At 38.1% G+C, this 21,758-nt stretch overlaps 1 protein-coding gene across 1 annotated transcript; it reads left to right on the top strand.

Moving 5' to 3' along the window:
• The first annotated feature begins 11,679 nt into the window (after positions 1 to 11,679).
• On the top strand, positions 11,680 to 16,983 carry LOC114941938 (uncharacterized). The gene has a single exon (XM_085489288.1). It carries the CDS (start codon positions 11,680 to 11,682, stop codon positions 16,981 to 16,983), a length of 5,304 nt encoding a protein of 1,767 aa, XP_085345414.1.
• The last annotated feature ends 4,775 nt before the right edge of the window (positions 16,984 to 21,758 follow it).

Below are 21,758 nucleotides of genomic sequence, written 5' to 3' on the forward strand. Positions count from 1 at the left end.
TTTTCGAAATTATATCTTGATCATGAGTATAATATCGGAGACTTGATGACTGCGATATATCGAGTCAAATTCACTTTTGAGTTCATTGCGTTGAATAAGCTTCTCGATTTTCACGAAGTTTATAAAAAAATATTCATACTTGAATAACAGTAAAAAAATGTATGAATAATTTTAATATATTACAGGCAGTATTTCGCATAGAAATTCTTTTAAAATTAGGAGCAAGATTTTTTCGAAATTATATCTTGATCATGAGTATAATATCGGAGACTTGATGACTGCGATATATCGAGTCAAATTCACTTTTGAGTTCATTGCGTTGAATAAGCTTCTCGATTTTCACGAAGTTTATAAAAAAATATTCATACTTGAATAACAGTAAAAAAAAATGTATGAATAATTATAAAAATTAAAAAAAAATTAGAATCAAGCTTTTTCGGAATATCGGAATTATATCTTGACAATGAGTAATATCGGAGACTCGATGACCGCGACATATCGAGTCAATGGAAAGGAACTATTCCCATTATTACTGCCCCTTCTCTTTTTCCCTACAATTAGTCGATTGTAAGTTTACGAATGTATACGTAGCTAGGGGATCGATCGGGAGTATTTTGCTCCGCACAGAGGCGATTACTGGACATCGGATGTTGGGCCACAGTGTGTCGCGTTCGCAAGATTCGCTCCGTTTTCGAGCGTGCGGCAATACAGGGCGCTACTGTATGTGTTCCGGGGTGAGACAATGGCTCACGGTTACGCCGTTAATTGAGGCGATTCCCTGACATTGTGTATATCGGCACCGATCCGAGACGATCGCGTATATAGGGATGAGGCTGTAACCTGGGGAACGCGCGGACCTCGAATCGACAATACGCTCTCGATCCTCCTCTCCCTTGCAATTCCCGGTGGAACGAGCGAGATTACCCACGGGAAAACAAAGGACTATTACTGCGGACTATTATTCGTGGTTAAGAAATCATGTAACCTAGCTTTACGTATAAAGGGAACCGATTTCTCATTGCAAATGCCAACGTGTTTTAGACCACCCTGAAGTAGGTCGTTTTTCTCATAAAAAAAAGGTTAAAGTTGAGGCAAAAGTGTGCTCGTGTTAAAGAGCATTTCTTAAGAGAGAAATAAACGAACAGTGCATAATTTATGATAAATGTTCTATAAATTTCACCTCAGTTTTAAAATTCTTTTTCTCTTTTGCTCGATATCGAAATAATTAAATTCAATAAAACAATGATCTGACAAAAGTATCTATTTGGACTTTTTTCTACTAATCTTTATTCGCATCTTTACTTATATATAATTTTAATTTGCGATATAATTTAGTAGTTTGTAATTGAACAATGGAATACGAGGAAGGTGACATTTACAAGAAGCGAGGTCGAAGTTTTTTGTTCCACGAGCGCTCTTTATCCGGTAAGGTTAAAGAGCGATTGTGAGAGGCGTAAGCTTTCTCTGTACATCTGCATTTCCTCGGCAGCTTACTAGTGCCGTTTAAACCCTCGGGATCCGGCGCGCGAGCGCGGCTTAAAGCTGCGGCCGGAACTTCAAGGCTTGGCACACCGGCGCGGTAATGTCCGGTTTCTTTCATTGGCTCGCACGTGCATACCGCACTGCGACATCCTGACGTAACCGGTAGGATCGCAGTGGCGGGACACGAAGATGCAAAAGACCGTCCGAACGAAAGTACCTGCGTATGAATATTTCAGCGGTCTTTTTGATATATACGCTTTTTTAAGCGTTGATTTCCGCGAAAAAATACGAAAGAACAGCGCAATTTAGAAGAAAAAGCAGATAAAAGAGCATTGTTTATGTCAAAATTTTCTATATATATAAAAAAATGATAAATTTTATAAATTAACATAAAGACCTTTTATAGGTTGTTAGATAAGAGACTCTTCTATAGTATATGTATATGAAATTAATATGAAATTTTTAATTAAAAATATCCTGCTCTTGAAATTTCATCTAATATCAAATGCTTTGTACACGCGACAGCTGTACAATTTAAATTTGAAACGGAAACGACACTTGTAATTATCTTGCTGTTTAATTTTATCCTTTTCAAGAAAGAGAAAAGAGAGACAGTTACAATAGGCATCTCAAAATTAAAATTTAAGTGAAGATTGCTATATATGTAATGACATCATATAATTATATGAAAGTTTTATATAATCCATTTATGCACGATATACATAATCTGTACATTGAACTATATTTTTCTGATTTAAAAAAATTAAAATGTTGACTAAAATTAAAACAGTATGCATATGTTTTGTATTTCTTGAAAAAAAAATTTTAAAGTAGATTTGAAGTCCACTTTGGATCATTTATATAATTTGCGACAAAATTCGGGACACAATTCTACTTATAATTTTATGTACTGCGTGTAAGGAAAAACATCATATATATATATATACATTTGTTAGAAAATGTTGCAAATAAAATTATAAATAAAATTCTGTCTTGAATTTTGATTGCAAATTATAGATCGTTTAAAGTGAACTTTTATCTTCGAATATATGTATATAGGTACTCAGTTCAATAAAGAAATATTGTAACTGAATATTTTTCTAAGAGTATTATTGTTTGAAAATCACACACGAAGATAATTTTACAACACAACTCTCTTATATAAAAAATACATTCCTTTTTACAATATTTATTATAAAGCTAGCATATAATGGTATTAAGATATTACTTTACTATAAAAGTTGTAAAATAATATTTGTTCGTGTATTATAATACTTGAATAATTATAATATTCCTTTGTAAAATATAATGCATATTATAAGAATGTTGCGTGTGATTTTTCTTACATTAACATATAAGAAAACTCACGATAAAATTCCACGATTACAAAAAATTATTATATTACATATATATTATAATTTTACTATAATATTTTTTAATAACATTTTCTCCGGATGAAAAGTTTAATTTTTAATAATTAAACTTTTTTTAAATGCATTTTCTTTTAACAAATTTTATAAAATAATTCCTGATGCTCCATAATTCTTTGCATCAGTCTTTCCTATATCTCTATATCTAGTTTATATATTATTAATATATAATAAGTTATTGATAGGAAAAATATGAAGTATATTAAATGAAAATAATGGAAAAGAGTGAATTCACTGATTGTTTGCGTCAGGTGCGCGTTGGGACGCATTCTGCATGCATTAACTGAGACATGAATTAATGACAAGTAACCATATGCAATGCAGATCGGAGCTGTTCGATTGTCAATCCAGCAAACGATTTGATTTCCATGTGTCAAACGAATTCGGATCGCGATGAGAAAGTTATAAATCATCTAATCGCTATTAGAATGTTATTCGTTATTTTGCGCGCATTGTTTCTAATCCTAACTATATTGATAATTATATGTGTACATTTTGAACTTGTTTTCTTTTAAGTGATAGAGATACGTGTTCCACATGTTAGTTTTTGAAGATTTTTTATTAGAACTTTTGCGCATATTTTCCAGCTAATGTTTCGTAAAATCTTTCTTGTCGCCTGAGAGAAGAAAACATTATATCACAAACATTGATTTACACGTTCGTGCTTTAGTTTCAATTCATTAAGCAAAGTTTGCAAAATTTATCATGTTATTATTGCTTTAATTTATGAAAATCGAATAAGGCAAAGTAAATTCATAAGTTTTTCAAATTATATATTTAATACCAAACAGTCTGAGTCGTATTTCAACTTATATTATTAATTTTCTGAGATAAATATATTCGGATTCGAATATATTTCTTATTGAAACATGAATTATGTTGAAAGCACATGTTGAGAGACGCGGTCCAATCGATACGCAACGCGAGGCATTTCGGCCGCGAAATGAGTTTTTCAAGAGGAAAAGAAAAGCGACCGACCGACAGCGACGGGATCGTGAGTGGAATACGCGATTTCGCAAACCGCAAAAGTATTCGCCCCTTTCTCATCGAGGTCATGATATTTTTCATCGACGAGACGCGAAAGGTCCTCTTTGGAGTATCCTTAGGGAGTATCTCAAAAAATTCAATCATATTTTTACTTTCGTAGAAAATTCCTGGCTATCAAACCAAAATTGTAAATTTTTCTGACACTTGATGTGCGATTGAAATGCGCAACTTTACGTGTCATATGATTTAGAAGTAATTTATTCCCACCATACGCTCCTTCCAATTCCGAGTGGCGTATTTTTAGCAAGTACTTTTGATTATCGAAAAGGATATTTTTCTTAAGAAAAAAACTTTATTTTTGAAATATACAAAGTTAAAATCAAAACATTCAAAAAATTATACTCTTATTAAAATTTGAACGAAATACATGATTTCTCGTCTAGAAAATCAATAAAACATTAATAATAAAATTTTTATTCGAATTATTCTCGCGGAATTGAGAAGAAACAGAAATGCGAGTAATTTGAAAGTTTTTGTCCGAAAGACGTCTTTCTTAAATGATTCGAGTATCGATTATTCGTTGTCGAGAAAAGCACCAACCATGATACGAGCCGTTCGTCCCCCTTTCTTTCGCCCTTAGGGAGCGGGATCTCATCCATGGGGCAAATAAAGGTGAGAGTCCACCCTCTCTATTCGGTATCCAGCCGGAAATTGCTCGCTCACGTCCGACTTTCCTACGAACGGAAAAGGGAAAGTCTGCCGGGAGCTAACTCGCTATCTCTCGTTCCTCTTGGGAGCCCTTTCTCTGAACGTACGAAGAGAAAGGGAGGACAGAGGAGAAATGACCTTCGCCGCGCGTCGACCCGACACTCAAGCTCATCTATCTAACGAGGTTGGAACACCGTCCGTGCTTTTTTATCGTCAACGAAGACGAAACTAGAATCTAGAATCCTCTCTGATATATATTCTGATTCCATTCATAAATTCATCAAGAAAAAAATGTTGTTTTAATCTTTTTGCGATAGATTTGGTATAATGAGATTTATGAGGAAGATGAAATTCTTCTTACGTATTTTGGTAATAATTATATACAATTGAAATAATTAAAATATAAATAAAAATTTCATATCTTTACATAAAGTTTTATGAACAAAGGAAATCAACTTATTAATAATAGCAAATAATGCTTATTTAAAAGATTATTAGGATATTTCATAACTTGTGTATGTAAAATTTTACCTTCTATCAAAATTGGAAAATTTTAATAATTTTTAAATAATGTTTAGAATCACTTATGACTCAAAACTTATTAATTCTTAATTGGTGTTATTTTATACACATATTGCAGACATTCATGTCGCAATAATTTTGGGAAATCAATTATGAAATAACAAATAAATTAAACTGTAGATTTTTCCGAAAAAATTGATCTAAATTTTTTCAGGAAGGAGCAAGACAGAATTGCATTAAAATTCTTTAAATATATAAAGATGTGTATATATATTGTTGCGTCCTCGGGACGCCTCTCGCTCAGTCACTCACACACAGTCACTCTCACTCGCGCGCGAAATAAAGACACTCGCATGATAGGGAAATGAACTTTAATATGAGGAACCAATACACGAAACCAATGAAATATAACAAATAGTGCATTCGTAATGCAAAGAAGCTCCGGTCTCGGAAAACGTCCGCACGATGCGACCGCTAGACCAAAACTGTCATGTCTCCTGAAAACAGAAGAAGACCCTTAGTTGTTTAACAACAACTCCCTTGACGACGATCTCCCGGAAGCGTAAAGAGTTGATCCCGCAAAAAGTATCACCCGATACAAAGATGTAGATCCAGGGGCGTAACACGGGGGCGCAACAATATGTTTATATCTTTATTTATTTGAAAAAATTTAATACAATACTGTCTTGTGTTTTTAAAGAAATTAAATTTTAAATATTTATACATATTACATATTTATATATAATAAATAATTTTATAAAAAATGGATCCTGTTACGTCGAATCTATTATTTCATTTAACATATATAAGATAGGCAATAAGAGCCAAATCGCGGATGACAGTGCGTTATTCTAAACGAAACTAAAATTTTTTCGTTAGAATTAAATACCTGTGCACAAGGCACCAAATTTTTACTTGGACACGGCCAAGATATAAAATTGGAATAATCTCTACAAGAGATTTTTAATTCCATGTATCCCCTATTCCCCCTAAAGAAATAAAGTGCGAGAGAAAAATAGCTCAGTTGGAAGAGCAGTCGCCCGGCAAGCGAAAGGTCTCGGGTTCGATTCCCGATTCTGCGACTTTCGGATCTATATTTTTCTCTCGCACTTTATTTCTTTAGGGGGAATAGGGGATACATGGAATTAAAAATCTCTTGTAGAGATTATTCCAATTTTATATCTTGGCCGTGTCCAAGTAAAAATTTGGTGCCTTGTGCACAGGTATTTAATTCTAACGAAAAAATTTTAGTTTCGTTTAGAATAACGCACTGTCATCCGCGATTTGGCTCTTATTGCCTATCTTATATATGTTAAATTTATATTTATATATTACAGAGCCTAGTTAAACTCTTAATCTATTATTTCATTATTTGTTTTCTGATATTATCGTACCTGCTAATCACATATATGATTAGATACACAACGCAAAGTGCAGAATATGTAAATTCTGACACAAGTAATCATTCTGAAAATTGTTTGCGACGAAATCTACACGATTTTCGGCCGTGAACTACATACTGCTACGTGTGTGACAGTCCTGGATCTTTAGTTGTCGCGGGATATATTTAAATAGTGTCATTATGTCACTGTAGACATCCCTGTGTCCCCCTGGTACATAAAATATAAATCGTTCTTTCTGTCATGCATTTAACATTGTTTCGTGTACATTATCGGTCGCGGCCAGCAGCGACGCGAACGCAATTACATCGGCTTGGCGGTTCGTCCAATTGCGCGAATAATTTATCACGGGCCAGGTAACGCGCGCCCATCAATCGGTCCGTCGAATTCGGTAACTATTTCGACTGCATTACATTTCGGCGTAATCTCGACACAGTCCTTTTATTAATTGGCCGTCGGTTTCACGTGGGCGGAGAGCGGGAAGAGAAGCAAAGGGGAAGTGGTTATCATCCCCTAGATAGTCATCGATTTTCTCGTCGTGTCGCTGCCCTTTGAGCTACATTTTCGAATCTGCTGTTTCTGATAAGCACGAGGACAGAGGTTATCAATAATGAATATTTAATTTCATCTCCTTAATTTCTCCTCTCTTTGTGATGGAAATTGCTACTGGCGGAAAAAGGTTTATTTACACGAATCGCGTCTGTAAATGTCAAGCTTCGGTAGAGAAATTTCTGCCTTTTAGATATTTGCTTTTCATTAATTGCACTCTTGTGCAAAATTATTTATATATGATAATTGATTCTGCCTCAGGAAATTTTTACCGATGAATATAGCGTAATCATCTTTGCGATTTTTTATCAGCTGTCACGTTGACAGCATAAAACTTTTGGAAATTAAAAATTTTTACGTTAACAAGCGTTAAATTCATGAAATGTCAATTTTTTAACGACATGCTAAAAATAACAGGAATTTCGGCGTTAAAATAACGATACATTTTAACGAATATTTTGCAGCTTGTTTCCCAGTGCACGCGCAACGATAATAATCTATCCAATTTATTACAGCTTTATTACACAAAATTTGCAAACGCAAAAAATTCTGTATGAAGAGATATCAACGTATATAATACCGGATAATCGATATGCATCGTATATAGTTTCGTTGTCTTTTCCGTTCAGATATAGTATCGACACTCGACTGTTGCTAAACTTCGCATATGCAACGTGTGGAAAACACGCGCTACCGAAAGGACGAGTGCTCTTGAATTATGCCGAAACTTTCGCAAGCTACAGACAGTCTCCCCTTTCTCAATATGCATATTATAAAATATATACGTTCTCATTTCGCTCATCTCTGCTCGACACGACGAGGACATCGATCATTCATTATATATATATATATATACACACACACACAAAGAATATATGAATAAAGATATATATATAAAGAATGTATGTGCATTAAGTAGGATAATGAAATTAAATATGTATATATATATTTAATTTATATAATTATCCTGCTTCATGCAGATAAATTCTTCGACATGTGAAACAATAGATTTCATTGAATTATATCGATTGAAAAAGAGCGTTCACGCGGAGATATAAAATAATGCGAATATTTTAAGAGTCGCTTATAAAAGTAATATTTATGAATATCGCGTAATGAAGAATATTAATTGCTCGATAAATGTGAAATAACTTGCAAAATTCATAATTTATTATGATAATATCTCGTCGCGATAAATATCACTGCATAATACCGCGATAAAAGTGACATCGTAACTCTCGGGAATTGTTCGCCGTATAAGGATTGACTATTAAAATAAATCGCGGGGGAAAAAAACGCGAATAAACTTTCGGTGAAGCAAAAGACAGTCGTCGAATCGTGATCTATCTTGACTTTCGTCGAGAAAATTTCTCGGTACATTTCCGCGGTCCAGAACGAGGAGAGGCGTCTGCTTTGTCTTCGGCAAAAACGAATTCAGGTTGTGCATAGCGTAACAGCATCAATCCGTTCCCGTCGGAGGCGTATGCTCTGCGGTGAAGGCAACGAGCAGGAGGAAGGAAGAACTTAATAACATCCACGGGGATACCGCCGCCCCATTATCTTTAAGAGCATATTCCTTCTAAAGTGGCGCGCAAGCTCGCGCACAATGGCGCAATACCGAAAGGAAGCTTTGCGGAGGGTAGCTTCCAGAAAGGATAAAAGTGACCGCGCGCACACCGGAAGCGGGTCTTTTTATTTTAAAGATACCCGCGAGACGTCTTCAATTTCGTCTACGCGAGATCCACCATAATGGTTTTCTTCTCCCGATATGCAGGGTGTCCTAGATCCCCATCGGACGTTTCCTTAATCAGAGTTTCTTCGCTCAATTCAGGGATAAATTTTTCTTAACGAAAGAACGTCAAGGGATATTAAAATTTATGGTTTGATGAAAAATAAAAAAATTACATCCTATTTGCTTTTTGAAATGATCTCGTTGTCAGAAGTTGTATGTATTAGTTAAGGAGCATCTGCTTTTTATTGAATGTCAGGAATTGATGTTTTACGTATTTTTTTACTCTTATGAGCGATACTTGAGACTTCTTATCGCAACTACCCACGAAGGGTTTTAAACTCTTTCCTCGATGGCGTAAACATCGCCATGTGTTACATGTGAGGATTTCCGCGTAAAAAGATATTCTAATTTTGTTATATCATGGCCTCTACCATTGAGAGAGAAGAATGGTTAATTTCAACCCTGATAAATACCAAAGTCTTCTAGCTAAACTCCAAATTTACTGATAATGTATTGTAATATAAATTTATTGATATATATATAAACTTCAAATTTTATTCAATTATATACTCTCAAATTTTTAATAAAAAATATTGAGTTCTCAATACAAACATCGTATTTTAAAAATTAAAATAAATTAAAATAAAATCTACTCAACAGCTCAAATAAAGACTGTGGTATGTTAAAGTAACAAGGTACCCCGATATCTTTTACTCTTCGTTGATTCGCGAAATAGATAGCCCAGTTGTCCAGTTGTTAATGTATCGTTCAATCTGCAGGCGATAAACTGCTTCGAGGTAGATATTATGCATACAAAGCTTAAAGAGTAGCATCGTCGGTTTATACGCTCAATATAGCCGATTCTATCTATTGACATAATTGAAATACGATGTAACTTACGTATAGCGTTTGTATTTTATATGTATTATTCATCCCTCTCTATCGCTTTTTCTCTCCATATCTGTTTCTATCAGTTGATATACATATATACACGAACATATATACATGCACATAGATGGCTGCCAGCAGCGTCTGCGACAGCTGCGGCGCAATGCACCGCCTGCGTTGGACGCTGCAATTTATTGTTGAAATGTCAGAGAACTGGCTTGTGTCGTCCTTTCGCGGGTCTCGATAGAAATGATAATAATTAGCGCGGCAGTTTGCGAAAACCGAAACGTTCCTAAACGGCTGGAAGATAATAATCATAAAATTAGAGCGCGGACAAACATTCGAAGCTCTCTTTAGCAATTCGAATAATACATGAAAAATTCCAGAGAGAAAAATACCAATTATTTCCAACAGAAATAATTACTGGTCGATTGAATTATTACCATTTTTTAGAAATAATTACATTATTTAATATTCTCGTGAAAATGATATATCGGTTAAATTAACTGTTCAGAAGTAAGTTGACCCCAGGTCAAGAACTTTATTATTTGTTCAAAGAGAATGAAGAAGTAGGTCGATAATTTGAAATTCTATAATTTTTGAGTTAATCCGGCACGGGGCAGCACGCACTGAACCTACACGCCGCGCTTCAAGCGTTCGATTATCGAATCGATCGGGGATGAACTGCCTCGTCATCGAACCTGGGCATTCGCTCCTGGCACGGCTTTGCGATTAGTCACATGTGGGTTTTCCGTCGCAATTCTAATTGTTCGTAGTTCGTTTGATTAATAAAAAAAATAATCAGATTGATATTCTGCTGTGATTCAGTGATAAGTGAGATGTGAAATACGTTCACTTTGACATTCGCTAATTAACGGTAGCAACAAGGTGCGCCGTTATATACGCGACATAAAATTTGCGCTCAAAACATTGTTAACGAAGCGGAATTCAGTGATTTGGGACCAGAATTCACGCAATGGTGAAATATCAAGGTGCCGAAGTCCGATTGTTTCCACGAACGTAATAATTGTATACATGAGGCTCGCGCGTGTTCGCTTGGCACGCGTAGATCACGTGAGTTGGAGCGCGCAGATCACGTGATCAGTCATCTGGGACTGATACCTGATGTCGTGATTGCGTTTGCGTTCCTTTTTTTCATCCCTTCGAGCCCGTGGTGCTCAACGCACTGTAACATTTATGTGATCAGTGATTCTCCATGTTAATTGAAACATTTCGGTTCGCGATTTAATATCGCATTCGCCGCAATCGGCAACGTGTACGAAATCTTAATGTGAGATTTCGAACGATTCGATACACGAGTTTCGAGCGTGTTCATCGTAACTAGCAATTGTTATGCAACAAATAGTTTTTCGGTGGTGTCCATGCAACACATGCTAGATACCATATAGTGAGACATTTCGGACTGCTTAACAACCACGTCATACGTGTTTTCGCGGTGACTATTTTATTCGTTAATAGATAAAGATTTTATGTAAAGGTTTCAAATTAATTTGCGTTTATGTACATTGTGACTCTCGGACAAATTTAGTTAATAAATGGATTGTTTTTGTGTAATTTGTGCATATAATTCCGTATTCTGGTTCTCGATTCGGCACGTGGCTTAAATCGTTACCCATCCTGCGCACCAATCGGAGCGCGTCCACCCTCCTTAAGATACAGTCCACTTTGAATCTTCCTGTGCAATCTATACGCGAGACTGATATCGACGATCGGATTTACAACCCGATTGTCAGGATCCGTAGCTTCGTGCGTGAGCGTTCAACGTCAGCAATCGAGCGTACGCGCAAACATTTTTTGGTCCTTCGAGCCGGATGGGAGAGTAATGACGAATCGAGAACACTGAATTAAGGACACCAGTGATATTTAAGTGCATCGTGATTCGAGATACAGTCAGTCAAGTAATCGCGTTTAAGTAGACAATCGTGTTAGTGACATATTCATAAACAACTATAGTGTCAAAATGGAAGACGCTCTTGCAAATCAGCAAACTATCTTCCACTCAATTGCTCGAGCTCTCGACAATTTCAAAAAGATTGGTCGTTCTAATTTGACGGCCGCAAGGGTTCGCTCACGGATTGCGACTTTACAAGCTCAATGGACTCAAGGTGTGCACAATCACACCATTCTGCTTCAACTTGTTCCAGAGGATGATCAAGGGTCAATTAATTATTTCAAGAAGAATCAATTCGACCTTCACGAAGATCTCTATCAATCAGCCCTGGATCATATGAACGAATGTCTAGAAGACCTGGTTCCTGTCGTAAGTCGAGATACATCCCTCGAAACTTCTTTTGCGCAAATGGACGCATCGTCATTCTCGTTAAAGCATCTCCCTCCTATTAAATTACCGCCTTTTTCTGGAAAAAACGAGGATTGGGAGACCTTTCGCGACCGTTTTCAGTCGTTGATTATAGATAACAAAGAATTGTCAAATTTCACTCGTATGCATTTTTTGATCTCTAGTTTGACAGGTCCGGCCCGCGATGCGATATTAGGAATCAAAGTAACCGCCGAAAATTTTAAGGTCGCGTGGAAAGCGTTAACCACGCGTTTCGAGAACAAACGACGGTTGATCGAAGTACATGTGTCGACCTTATATCATCTTCCAAAGATGACTCGCGAATCAGCGTCAGAACTTCACGAGTTGCGAGATAAAACGGAACAAGCGTTAGCGACATTGAAACGTCTTGATCGTACAGCAGAGGATATTGTAAGCGATATATTAGTATACTTCATTTCACAAAAGTTTGATTCTGCTACGCGTCGAGCGTGGAAATTGAAGAGTAGCGATAACGAAAATCCTCCAACGTACAAAGACTTGATACGTTTCATATCTTCGCGCGCTATAGCACTTGAGGAACTCCATCCTCACGAACACGATAAAACGAAGTCACATTCGAGAGTGACAAGCGCCACCGCAACTGCGTCAGTTAATTTGTCATGTCCAATTTGTAAACAATCTCACTTTCTCTCTAAGTGTCAACAATTTCTTTCAATGAGCACGGATCAACGACGCGAATTGATAAAGAAACTTAAGCGATGTTTCAATTGCTTAAGCGATAAGCACGTAGCACTTAATTGTCAGAGTAAATTCACGTGTCGCAAATGTAGCAAGCGGCATCACACAATGATCCACGTTGACTCGGGCTCATTGCAACAAACAACGAGCATTCCTGCGTCATCGAGTTCGCAGAATGTTACTAATATATCAAATGTCACAGCGCTTTCAGCGGTCACGTTAACTACATCACCGACTCCTGTGGTGTTGTCTACGGCAACGGTGAAAATACATTCGCTTTCTGGACGTTCCTTAACTGTCAGAGCCTTACTTGACGGTGGTTCAGAACTCACATTTCTTACGGAACGCGTAGCGCAAATTTTACGCTTACCTCGTATGCAAACATTTACTTCAACTTCGGGGATTAGCTGTGCAGATACCGGTACATGCCGATCTGCCGCGTTAATTAATATTTCGCCTCGCGATAAACCTGAGCCAACCTTCACCACGGTAGCTTACATCATGAGAGCATTGACGAAGTATGCTCCCAGACACGCTTCGTCATTACGTGACTGGAAACACATCTCCAACTTGACCTTAGCGGATGACGATCCGACTGGATCAACTCCTATTGACCTCATTATTGGAGCTGATTTGTATAGCAAGGTTCTTGTCAATATACGCAATGGACCCATAGGTCAACCAGACGCTATACAATCGCATTTCGGGTGGATTCTATCTGGACCTACGTCAATCCCTAATCATGTCATACAAAACACCCATGTAGTCGGCTCTACTTTGGTTTCATCGCATGTCGGAGCCCAACCTCAAGGCTCACCATTACCCAGTTCACAACAAAGGTATCATGCAGTTGCTCACTGCTGCTCCTTGGAACGGCAATTATGTAAGTTTTGGGAGGTTGAAGAAACTCCTCAACATGTTCATGCGTCCATAGAAGATAAACAATGCGAGGATCACTTTCAACGCACGCATACTAGAACAGCAGATGGCAGATATGTCGTGCGACTCCCTTTTAAAGAGGGCCCGCCTATTAAAATAGGCGACTCTCGCAGCATAGCTGAACGCCGACTTTCGTCGCTAATTCGTAAATTTGCTCGTCAACCCACACTTGCACAAGAATATTTGGACTTCATGCGCGAATATGAGCAATTAAATCATATGAAGCAAGTCGCTCCTTTGCATTCAAATAATGTTCAAGCGACCTATATACCTCATCATCCAGTCATCAAGGAGACAAGTTCGACAACCCGTTTAAGAGTCGTGTTCGACGCCTCCTGCCTCACATCCAATGGAACGTCTCTCAACTTTCACATGTACACCGGCCCAAAATTGCAGTCCGATCTACAAGCAGTTATATTGCGCTGGAGGCAATATAAATATGTATATTCTGCGGACATCGCTAAAATGTATCGCCAAATATTAATCGATCCTAGAGATAGAGACTACCAACGGATACTGTGGGTCGACCACAACTCAACTATACAGGAATATCAACTCCTTACCGTTACTTACGGCACTGCGTCAGCACCGTTTCTTGCTCTTCGAGTAATCCAACAATTGAACTGTGACGAGGGAGATTCATTTCCGTTAGCCTCTCCCATCCTAAGAGAAAACATCTACGTCGATGATGTATTATTTGGTGCAGACGATATCACACTGTTAAAGCAAGCTCGCACTCAACTTTGTAATTTGCTGAACCGTGGTGGTTTCGATCTCCGGAAATGGGCCAGTAACCACTCAGAATTGCTTTCAGATATTCAGCCTGACAATCATGGATTGGCTTACGCAAAAAATTTGGAGACTGATGACAGTCTAAAAATCCTCGGTATTGTCTGGAACCCGAAACATGACTGCTTTCAGTTTCAAATTACATTATCTGAAACTGTTCCTAACACCAAACGAGCAATTCTATCAACAATAGCAAGATTATTCGACCCGCTCGGGTGGGTCACACCTGCGATTTTAAAGGCGAAAACTCTCATGCAGCAATTATGGCGACACCGTATCGGATGGGACGACATTATTCCGGACGAAATCTTATCATCCTGGAAGTCTATCTACGAGTCATTACCCTATCTACGAAAGATTCAACTGAGTCGCTGGACAGGTTTTGAGTCCGGAACGGCAACTGTGGAATTACACGGGTTCGCGGACGCATCCACAATCGCTTACGCAGCAGTGGTGTTTTTACGCGTGACATCCTCCTCTGGGAAAATTACGGTCTCGCTCATTGCTGGGCGATCTAAAGTCGCGTCTCTTAAACCAATGACGGTTCCTCGCCTCGAACTTTCTGCTGCCGTTCTGCTAGTTCGCTTGATTGACTTTATCAAGCAGTCACTTCATTTAAGCGACATTGCGATTTATTGTTGGACAGACTCCACTGTAGTTCTCGCATGGCTCAAGAAGCACCCCTCAAATTGGAAAACTTTCGTAGCTCATAGAGTAGCCGAAATTCAGACACGATTACCAACCGGTAGTTGGCATCACGTAAACACCAGTGAAAACCCCGCAGACTGTGCTTCGCGCGGATTACTCGGCCGAGATTTGATATCCATCAACCTATGGTGGCATGGGCCGTCATGGTTGCATCTTCATTCTGATGAGTGGCCTCATCAAATTCTATCAGAGCACCACGAAACTCAGTTGGAACTGAAGGCATGTGAAGCTCATCAAAACAGTACTCGTGAAGACTGGAGTCTTGCTGCACGGTATTCATGGTGGCCAAAATTGATACGCGTCACTGCATATATATACCGATTCATAAACAAATGTCAACGGAAGCACGCGGCAGATCACAAAGATCACGTCCGGTCCCACGCCATTACAGCATTTGAGTACATGCAGTCTCGTAACTTTTGGTTGCATATGATTCAAGCAGAGGTGTTCAAGCAAGAACTTTACTTACTCAAGTCAAACAAGAGGTTATCAAGAAACAGCGCTCTGATATCATTAAATCCATTCCTAGACGCAAATGGTCTACTCCGCGTTGGCGGAAGATTGGAGCATTCTCATCTACCATTTCAATCCAAACATCCAGTTCTACTAGCTGATCATCCAATTACTACAATGCTCATTCGCTACACGCACATAGCCTCGCTGCACGCCGGTCTTCAGTCTACCCTGTCTAAAATTCGCCAAGAATTTTGGATTATAAAATCTAGGCCTTTAGTTAAATCAGTTATCTACAGGTGCGTTCGATGCACGCGAGAAAGAGCTCAGGTAGCCAATCAGTTAATGGGTCAACTCCCATCAACTCGAGTCTCAACGCCAACGAGGGCGTTTTTGCACAGCGGCATCGATTATGCCGGTCCAGTGCTCATTCGAGCCTCTGCTGGTCGAGGAATCACCTCACGAAAGGCTTACATAGCCGTTTTCATATGTTTGGCAACTCGAGCCATTCATCTCGAGTTGGTCAGCGATTATTCAACGCCAGCATTTTTGAACGCATTTCAACGATTTTGCGCCAGACGAGGCTTGCCAGCAGTTATGTATTCGGATAACGGTACAACATTCACAGGAGCCGATAAAGAGCTATCCCGCGCGTATCGGGATGCTCAACGCAATACGGATTTTCTCAATTTAATCGCAACAGATAGGATCACTTGGAGTTTCATCCCGCCTCATGCTCCTCATTTTGGAGGACTATGGGAGGCAGGAGTGAAGAGTGTCAAACACCACCTTCGTCGAATTGTAAGCTCACACGCATTGACATTTGAGGAGTTCACGACAGTGTTGTGCAAAATTGAGGCTATCCTCAACTCAAGGCCGCTTTCTCCACTCAATGATACTCCAGACGACTACGAGTTCCTGACCCCAGGTCACCTTTTGATTGGGACTGCCATTACTACGAATCCGGAACCTTCCGTTCTACAATTGAACGAAAACAGATTGTCGCGATGGCAATTACTCAGACAGATTACGGAGCGTTTTTGGAAGCAGTGGCAGTCAGATTATGTCAATACTCTTCAACAAAGATCAAAGTGGCGTCGAGAAACGCCTCCGATTCAGGTTGGCTCAATGGTTTTGATTCAAAACCCCCTTCTCCCACCGTGTAAATGGGAATTAGGGCGAGTTATTCATTGTCATCCGGGCTCTGACGGGTTAACTCGAGTCGTCTCAGTTAAAACAGCGACGTCCCAATACAAGCGACCAGTAACTAAATTGTGCCTACTACCTATCGATATTAACTTAATCGATCAACTGTCGGAACGTAAGACAGGTACTGCGGAAAACCCAACTCCATAATGCGCATGCAACGTCTCAATCGTTAGCATAATTAGGACAAGTCAAGTCCTTCGTAGTTAGTTAAGGCGGGCGGCGCTCAATATCCTTGACTACTCAAGACCACTCGCGTCGCGTTAATGTAAGTTTAGTAAGAATCTATGTCTTAATATTGTTATTCAATCATGTAAGCAACCAAATGCCTGTTATTGTTCAATATGTAATCACTGAATCTCACTCGAAAAATCATTAAGCGATTAACGTTTTATTTTTTCTTTTTTTTTTTCTCTTTATGTAACAAAAAAAAAACCCAAACCTGGGGTAAGTTCTTTAGTTACTGTAAGACATTTCGAAATCTTTATTTCGAGGCGGGCGGTATGTTCAGAAGTAAGTTGACCCCAGGTCAAGAACTTTATTATTTGTTCAAAGAGAATGAAGAAGTAGGTCGATAATTTGAAATTCTATAATTTTTGAGTTAATCCGGCACGGGGCAGCACGCACTGAACCTACACGCCGCGCTTCAAGCGTTCGATTATCGAATCGATCGGGGATGAACTGCCTCGTCATCGAACCTGGGCATTCGCTCCTGGCACGGCTTTGCGATTAGTCACATGTGGGTTTTCCGTCGCGATTCTAATTGTTCGTAGTTCGTTTGATTAATAAAAAAAATAATCAGATTGATATTCTGCTGTGATTCAGTGATAAGTGAGATGTGAAATACGTTCACTTTGACATTCGCTAATTAACGGTAGCAACAAGGTGCGCCGTTATATACGCGACATAAAATTTGCGCTCAAAACATTGTTAACGAAGCGGAATTCAGTGATTTGGGACCAGAATTCACGCAATGGTGAAATATCAAGGTGCCGAAGTCCGATTGTTTCCACGAACGTAATAATTGTATACATGAGGCTCGCGCGTGTTCGCTTGGCACGCGTAGATCACGTGAGTTGGAGCGCGCAGATCACGTGATCAGTCATCTGGGACTGATACCTGATGTCGTGATTGTGTTTGCGTTCCTTTTTTTCATCCCTTCGAGCCCGTGGTGCTCAACGCACTGTAACATTTATGTGATCAGTGATTCTCCATGTTAATTGAAACATTTCGGTTCGCGATTTAATATCGCATTCGCCGCAATCGGCAACGTGTACGAAATCTTAATGTGAGATTTCGAACGATTCGATACACGAGTTTCGAGCGTGTTCATCGTAACTAGCAATTGTTATGCAACAAATAGTTTTTCGGTGGTGTCCATGCAACACATGCTAGATACCATATAGTGAGACATTTCGGACTGCTTAACAACCACGTCATACGTGTTTTCGCGGTGACTATTTTATTCGTTAATAGATAAAGATTTTATGTAAAGGTTTCAAATTAATTTGCGTTTATGTACATTGTGACTCTCGGACAAATTTAGTTAATAAATGGATTGTTTTTGTGTAATTTGTGCATATAATTCCGTATTCTGGTTCTCGATTCGGCACGTGGCTTAAATCGTTACCCATCCTGCGCACCAATCGGAGCGCGTCCACCCTCCTTAAGATACAGTCCACTTTGAATCTTCCTGTGCAATCTATACGCGAGACCGATATCGACGATCGGATTTACAACCCGATTGTCAGGATCCGTAGCTTCGTGCGTGAGCGTTCAACGTCAGCAATCGAGCGTACGCGCAAACATTAACCTTTGCCAGCAATCTTTTTTTTTTACTAATGCAATTAACAAAATGGATGTTTTAAGTTTACCTCATTTAGATTTTCATAAAATCCAAAAAAATTCTGGAGTATTAGTTAATATCTTTATGATATATCCAATAGATTTTAACGCCAAATATTAAACCCAATTGTTTATAGAAAGGGAAATTGGAACAGTAATTAAAAAATAATAAAAATTTGCTTGTGTCTTAAAAGATTCAGATTGTTGACAGAGGGTTAATTTTGATTTCGACAATGATTTCCCGTTTATTAATTGTTCCTACTTGAATGAACCTTCGTCTGCTCGCGAGAACGATGCGCCGAATTCCGTTTCAAGCGGAATTTAAACCGGCTTTACCTGGACCTTGCGAGATAAGAAAGAGAGGTCTTTCTTCTACTTATCGATTCTATTATGATCGATTTATTCGTCTGTGATCGGGAGAATCGCGAAAAGCTGTGAAAGATGAATTCGACCAAGCGTCGCGATGCATTCATGAGAGATTCGTTCGAATATGCATAGGGACCCGCGTAAAATCCATACCGAAGCGACGACGACGACGAGAATAATAATTGCTTTATGTCAAGAGAGAACGGCGGCACGCCGTTTCATTGTGAAAGCGACGGCGCTTGTTTACCTCCATCGTCTGATAGCGAATGATGGTAATTGGCGACGACGTCACGTCGTTAGGGAAATAGTCGAACGGTATTTCGAGTAATACTGCAAAATATGCGAGGGTGAAGAAGGGGAATAGATAGACACATTAGCGAAAACATATTAAGAGAGAGAGAGAGAGACCTACCATCGATATGAGGTACAAATTTGTATGCGTTATTATAGACGGTAGACGGCGTCTCATGAAGCAATTAATAATTTTGCATAGCTGTATTTTCCTAATAATTAATTAGTCATATGGACTAGAAGGCAAGAAGCATTTGCCCCTTCTTGAAATCAGTAAAAAAATTAATAAGCATTTGCTCTCCTTGTGAATAAATATTGGAATTTATTTGCAATTTTATTTAATATAAAATATTAAAATAACAGAATGATAAAAAAAATTAAGAAAGAATAACAATAAGAAACAAAAAAATTTTAATCATCCCCCTCCCTGGAAAAAATCCTGAGGAATGCCTTTGTATAGCTTTTTTCCTCTGATTTGATGATAAAGTACGATCGATTTGTAGAATTTTCGGTAGTTTAAAATATTTCTCAGCTCACCTGCGATAATTATTCGTAATTAGGAGTTTTCATAAGTTTCTATTGACTTTATCATATATCTCTTTATTTATTAGTCTCGCATGTACGCAACTTTGTATACGCGTAATTTCAATTTAAGCAGGAATGGCTGGGGAATAGTAGGTTAAGCGATCGATGAAACTAGGGTAGTTCGTAGTATATGTATATCCGCCCTATAGGTTAAAGAAGGTATCTGATATACAAATGACTTTATTCAATTGGAATTCGTGATTATAAATTAAGCGCTTCTTCGCTTCCGTTTCTTGATAAAATTATCCATTATTTGTGCCTGTGATATTAATAGAAGCAGGCTATTGTCTAAGTATTTAAATAGGTATATGTCAGGAAGTAAAATTTACAAATGTTTCTGTAGAATCTTTATTCTATTTTCTTATGGAAAATGTGCTCAAAGATTATATAACATTTCAACGAAAATTATGAATAGAATTTAATGACATTAGGAAGCTTGAATTAAATGGAACTAAGATTAAGTAATATTCAAAATATACTCATTGATTTCTCGATAATCATGAATCACATGAATAAAAGAATCTTTTAGAAAACTATAGCGATTGATGAGATAGAAGAGACAATTTTCAATTAAAAATTAATAAATTTTTAAAATCAATAATTCTTCCTTGCTTTATTTTCATTAATTACCGGATTATCGATGATAGAGACGAGACAATTCGCAGCGAGGTAAGATTTCAAGATTCAAGAACAACCGGAATGTCGCTTCTTTTATCTATCAGCAATGCGGCTCTTTCCCTGAGCTATTGTCTCTACCAGCTCGTAGACCTATAGTTACGTCGGGTCTGGCGAAGCTCTTGGAGACGCAAAGCTCTACCCACTTGTTGCTAGCTACTTTTACGACCGATTAAAGTCTCTAGGCCTCCGCTTTGTGCGAGTGTGAGTGACGAGAAGCACGTCTGTACCACGTGTGCAACATTCGCGTTCCCACGAAGGCGGACGCGCGTTGCCGTGATACACTTTCCAGACGTTTAATTATAGCGTCACCGTCAAATCGATTCGATCGAGCGATTTCCATCCATTATTCTTGGTCATTGTGTATGCGTGTGTGTGTAGACCATGGCGGATTAAAGACGCTCCGAGATATTGTATCTTATAATTCCGTTCTAGCTCGCTTAATCCAGTCGTAGTTTACAGCTTGTTATTTCTCTCCTTGTAATTTTCATTTAAATAAGTAGTATATCGAAGGGAAACGGAATTTAAACTTGTCTCGGGTATCATTGAAGATGTTTATATATTTTATATTTTAATGTTATTTTATCATTTGATTTATTAACAATATCAAGCGCTGTAAATAAAGTTTTACACAAATGCATTTTAGAGAGAAGCAACATATTGCTCTCTTTCTTTTTTTCTTTCTTTCTCTCTCTTGCTGTTTTATATTTTACGAATGAAATGTATTTACGAGCATTTACGTCAGATTTATCAGTACGAAAGAAATCACGTCGATACTTTGCTCGATTCTCCAATTACGTGGAAATCTCGCCGCTGGAAAGTCCAAATAAATATCGTTTTAATGTTGGAAGAAGATGTAATAGCCATTAGCCTCCTCTTTTCTTCGTGCAGAATCTTGACGATCCTTTCTCGAATTATCAAGGATTCTTTTTCTCTGTGTAACCGGGACAAATAAGCTTCTCACGTTTCATGTTGGTATAATAATACCAATAAATTGGAATCGGCAAAGTGGTGTTTCGTATATCCTTTCACTTTCCTTCTTGTTAATTTCTTCACTTAGATCGTGATATAAAAGTATCTTGAGATGTTACATCATTTATCGAAATTTTATACATAATTAAATTCTGTAGGATAATTCGTCAAATTCTATAATTTAACTGAGC

This window comes from Nylanderia fulva, unplaced genomic scaffold, assembly GCF_048542155.1.
Source record: "Nylanderia fulva isolate GAGA-0341 unplaced genomic scaffold, ASM4854215v1 Scaffold8, whole genome shotgun sequence".
Classification (NCBI taxonomy): domain Eukaryota; kingdom Metazoa; phylum Arthropoda; class Insecta; order Hymenoptera; family Formicidae; genus Nylanderia; species Nylanderia fulva.

Excerpts from the sequence above, each read along its gene's own strand:
- LOC114941938 (XM_085489288.1), top strand. The coding sequence starts at position 11,680 with ATGGAAGACGCTCTTGCAAATCAGCAAACTATCTTCCACTCAATTGCT.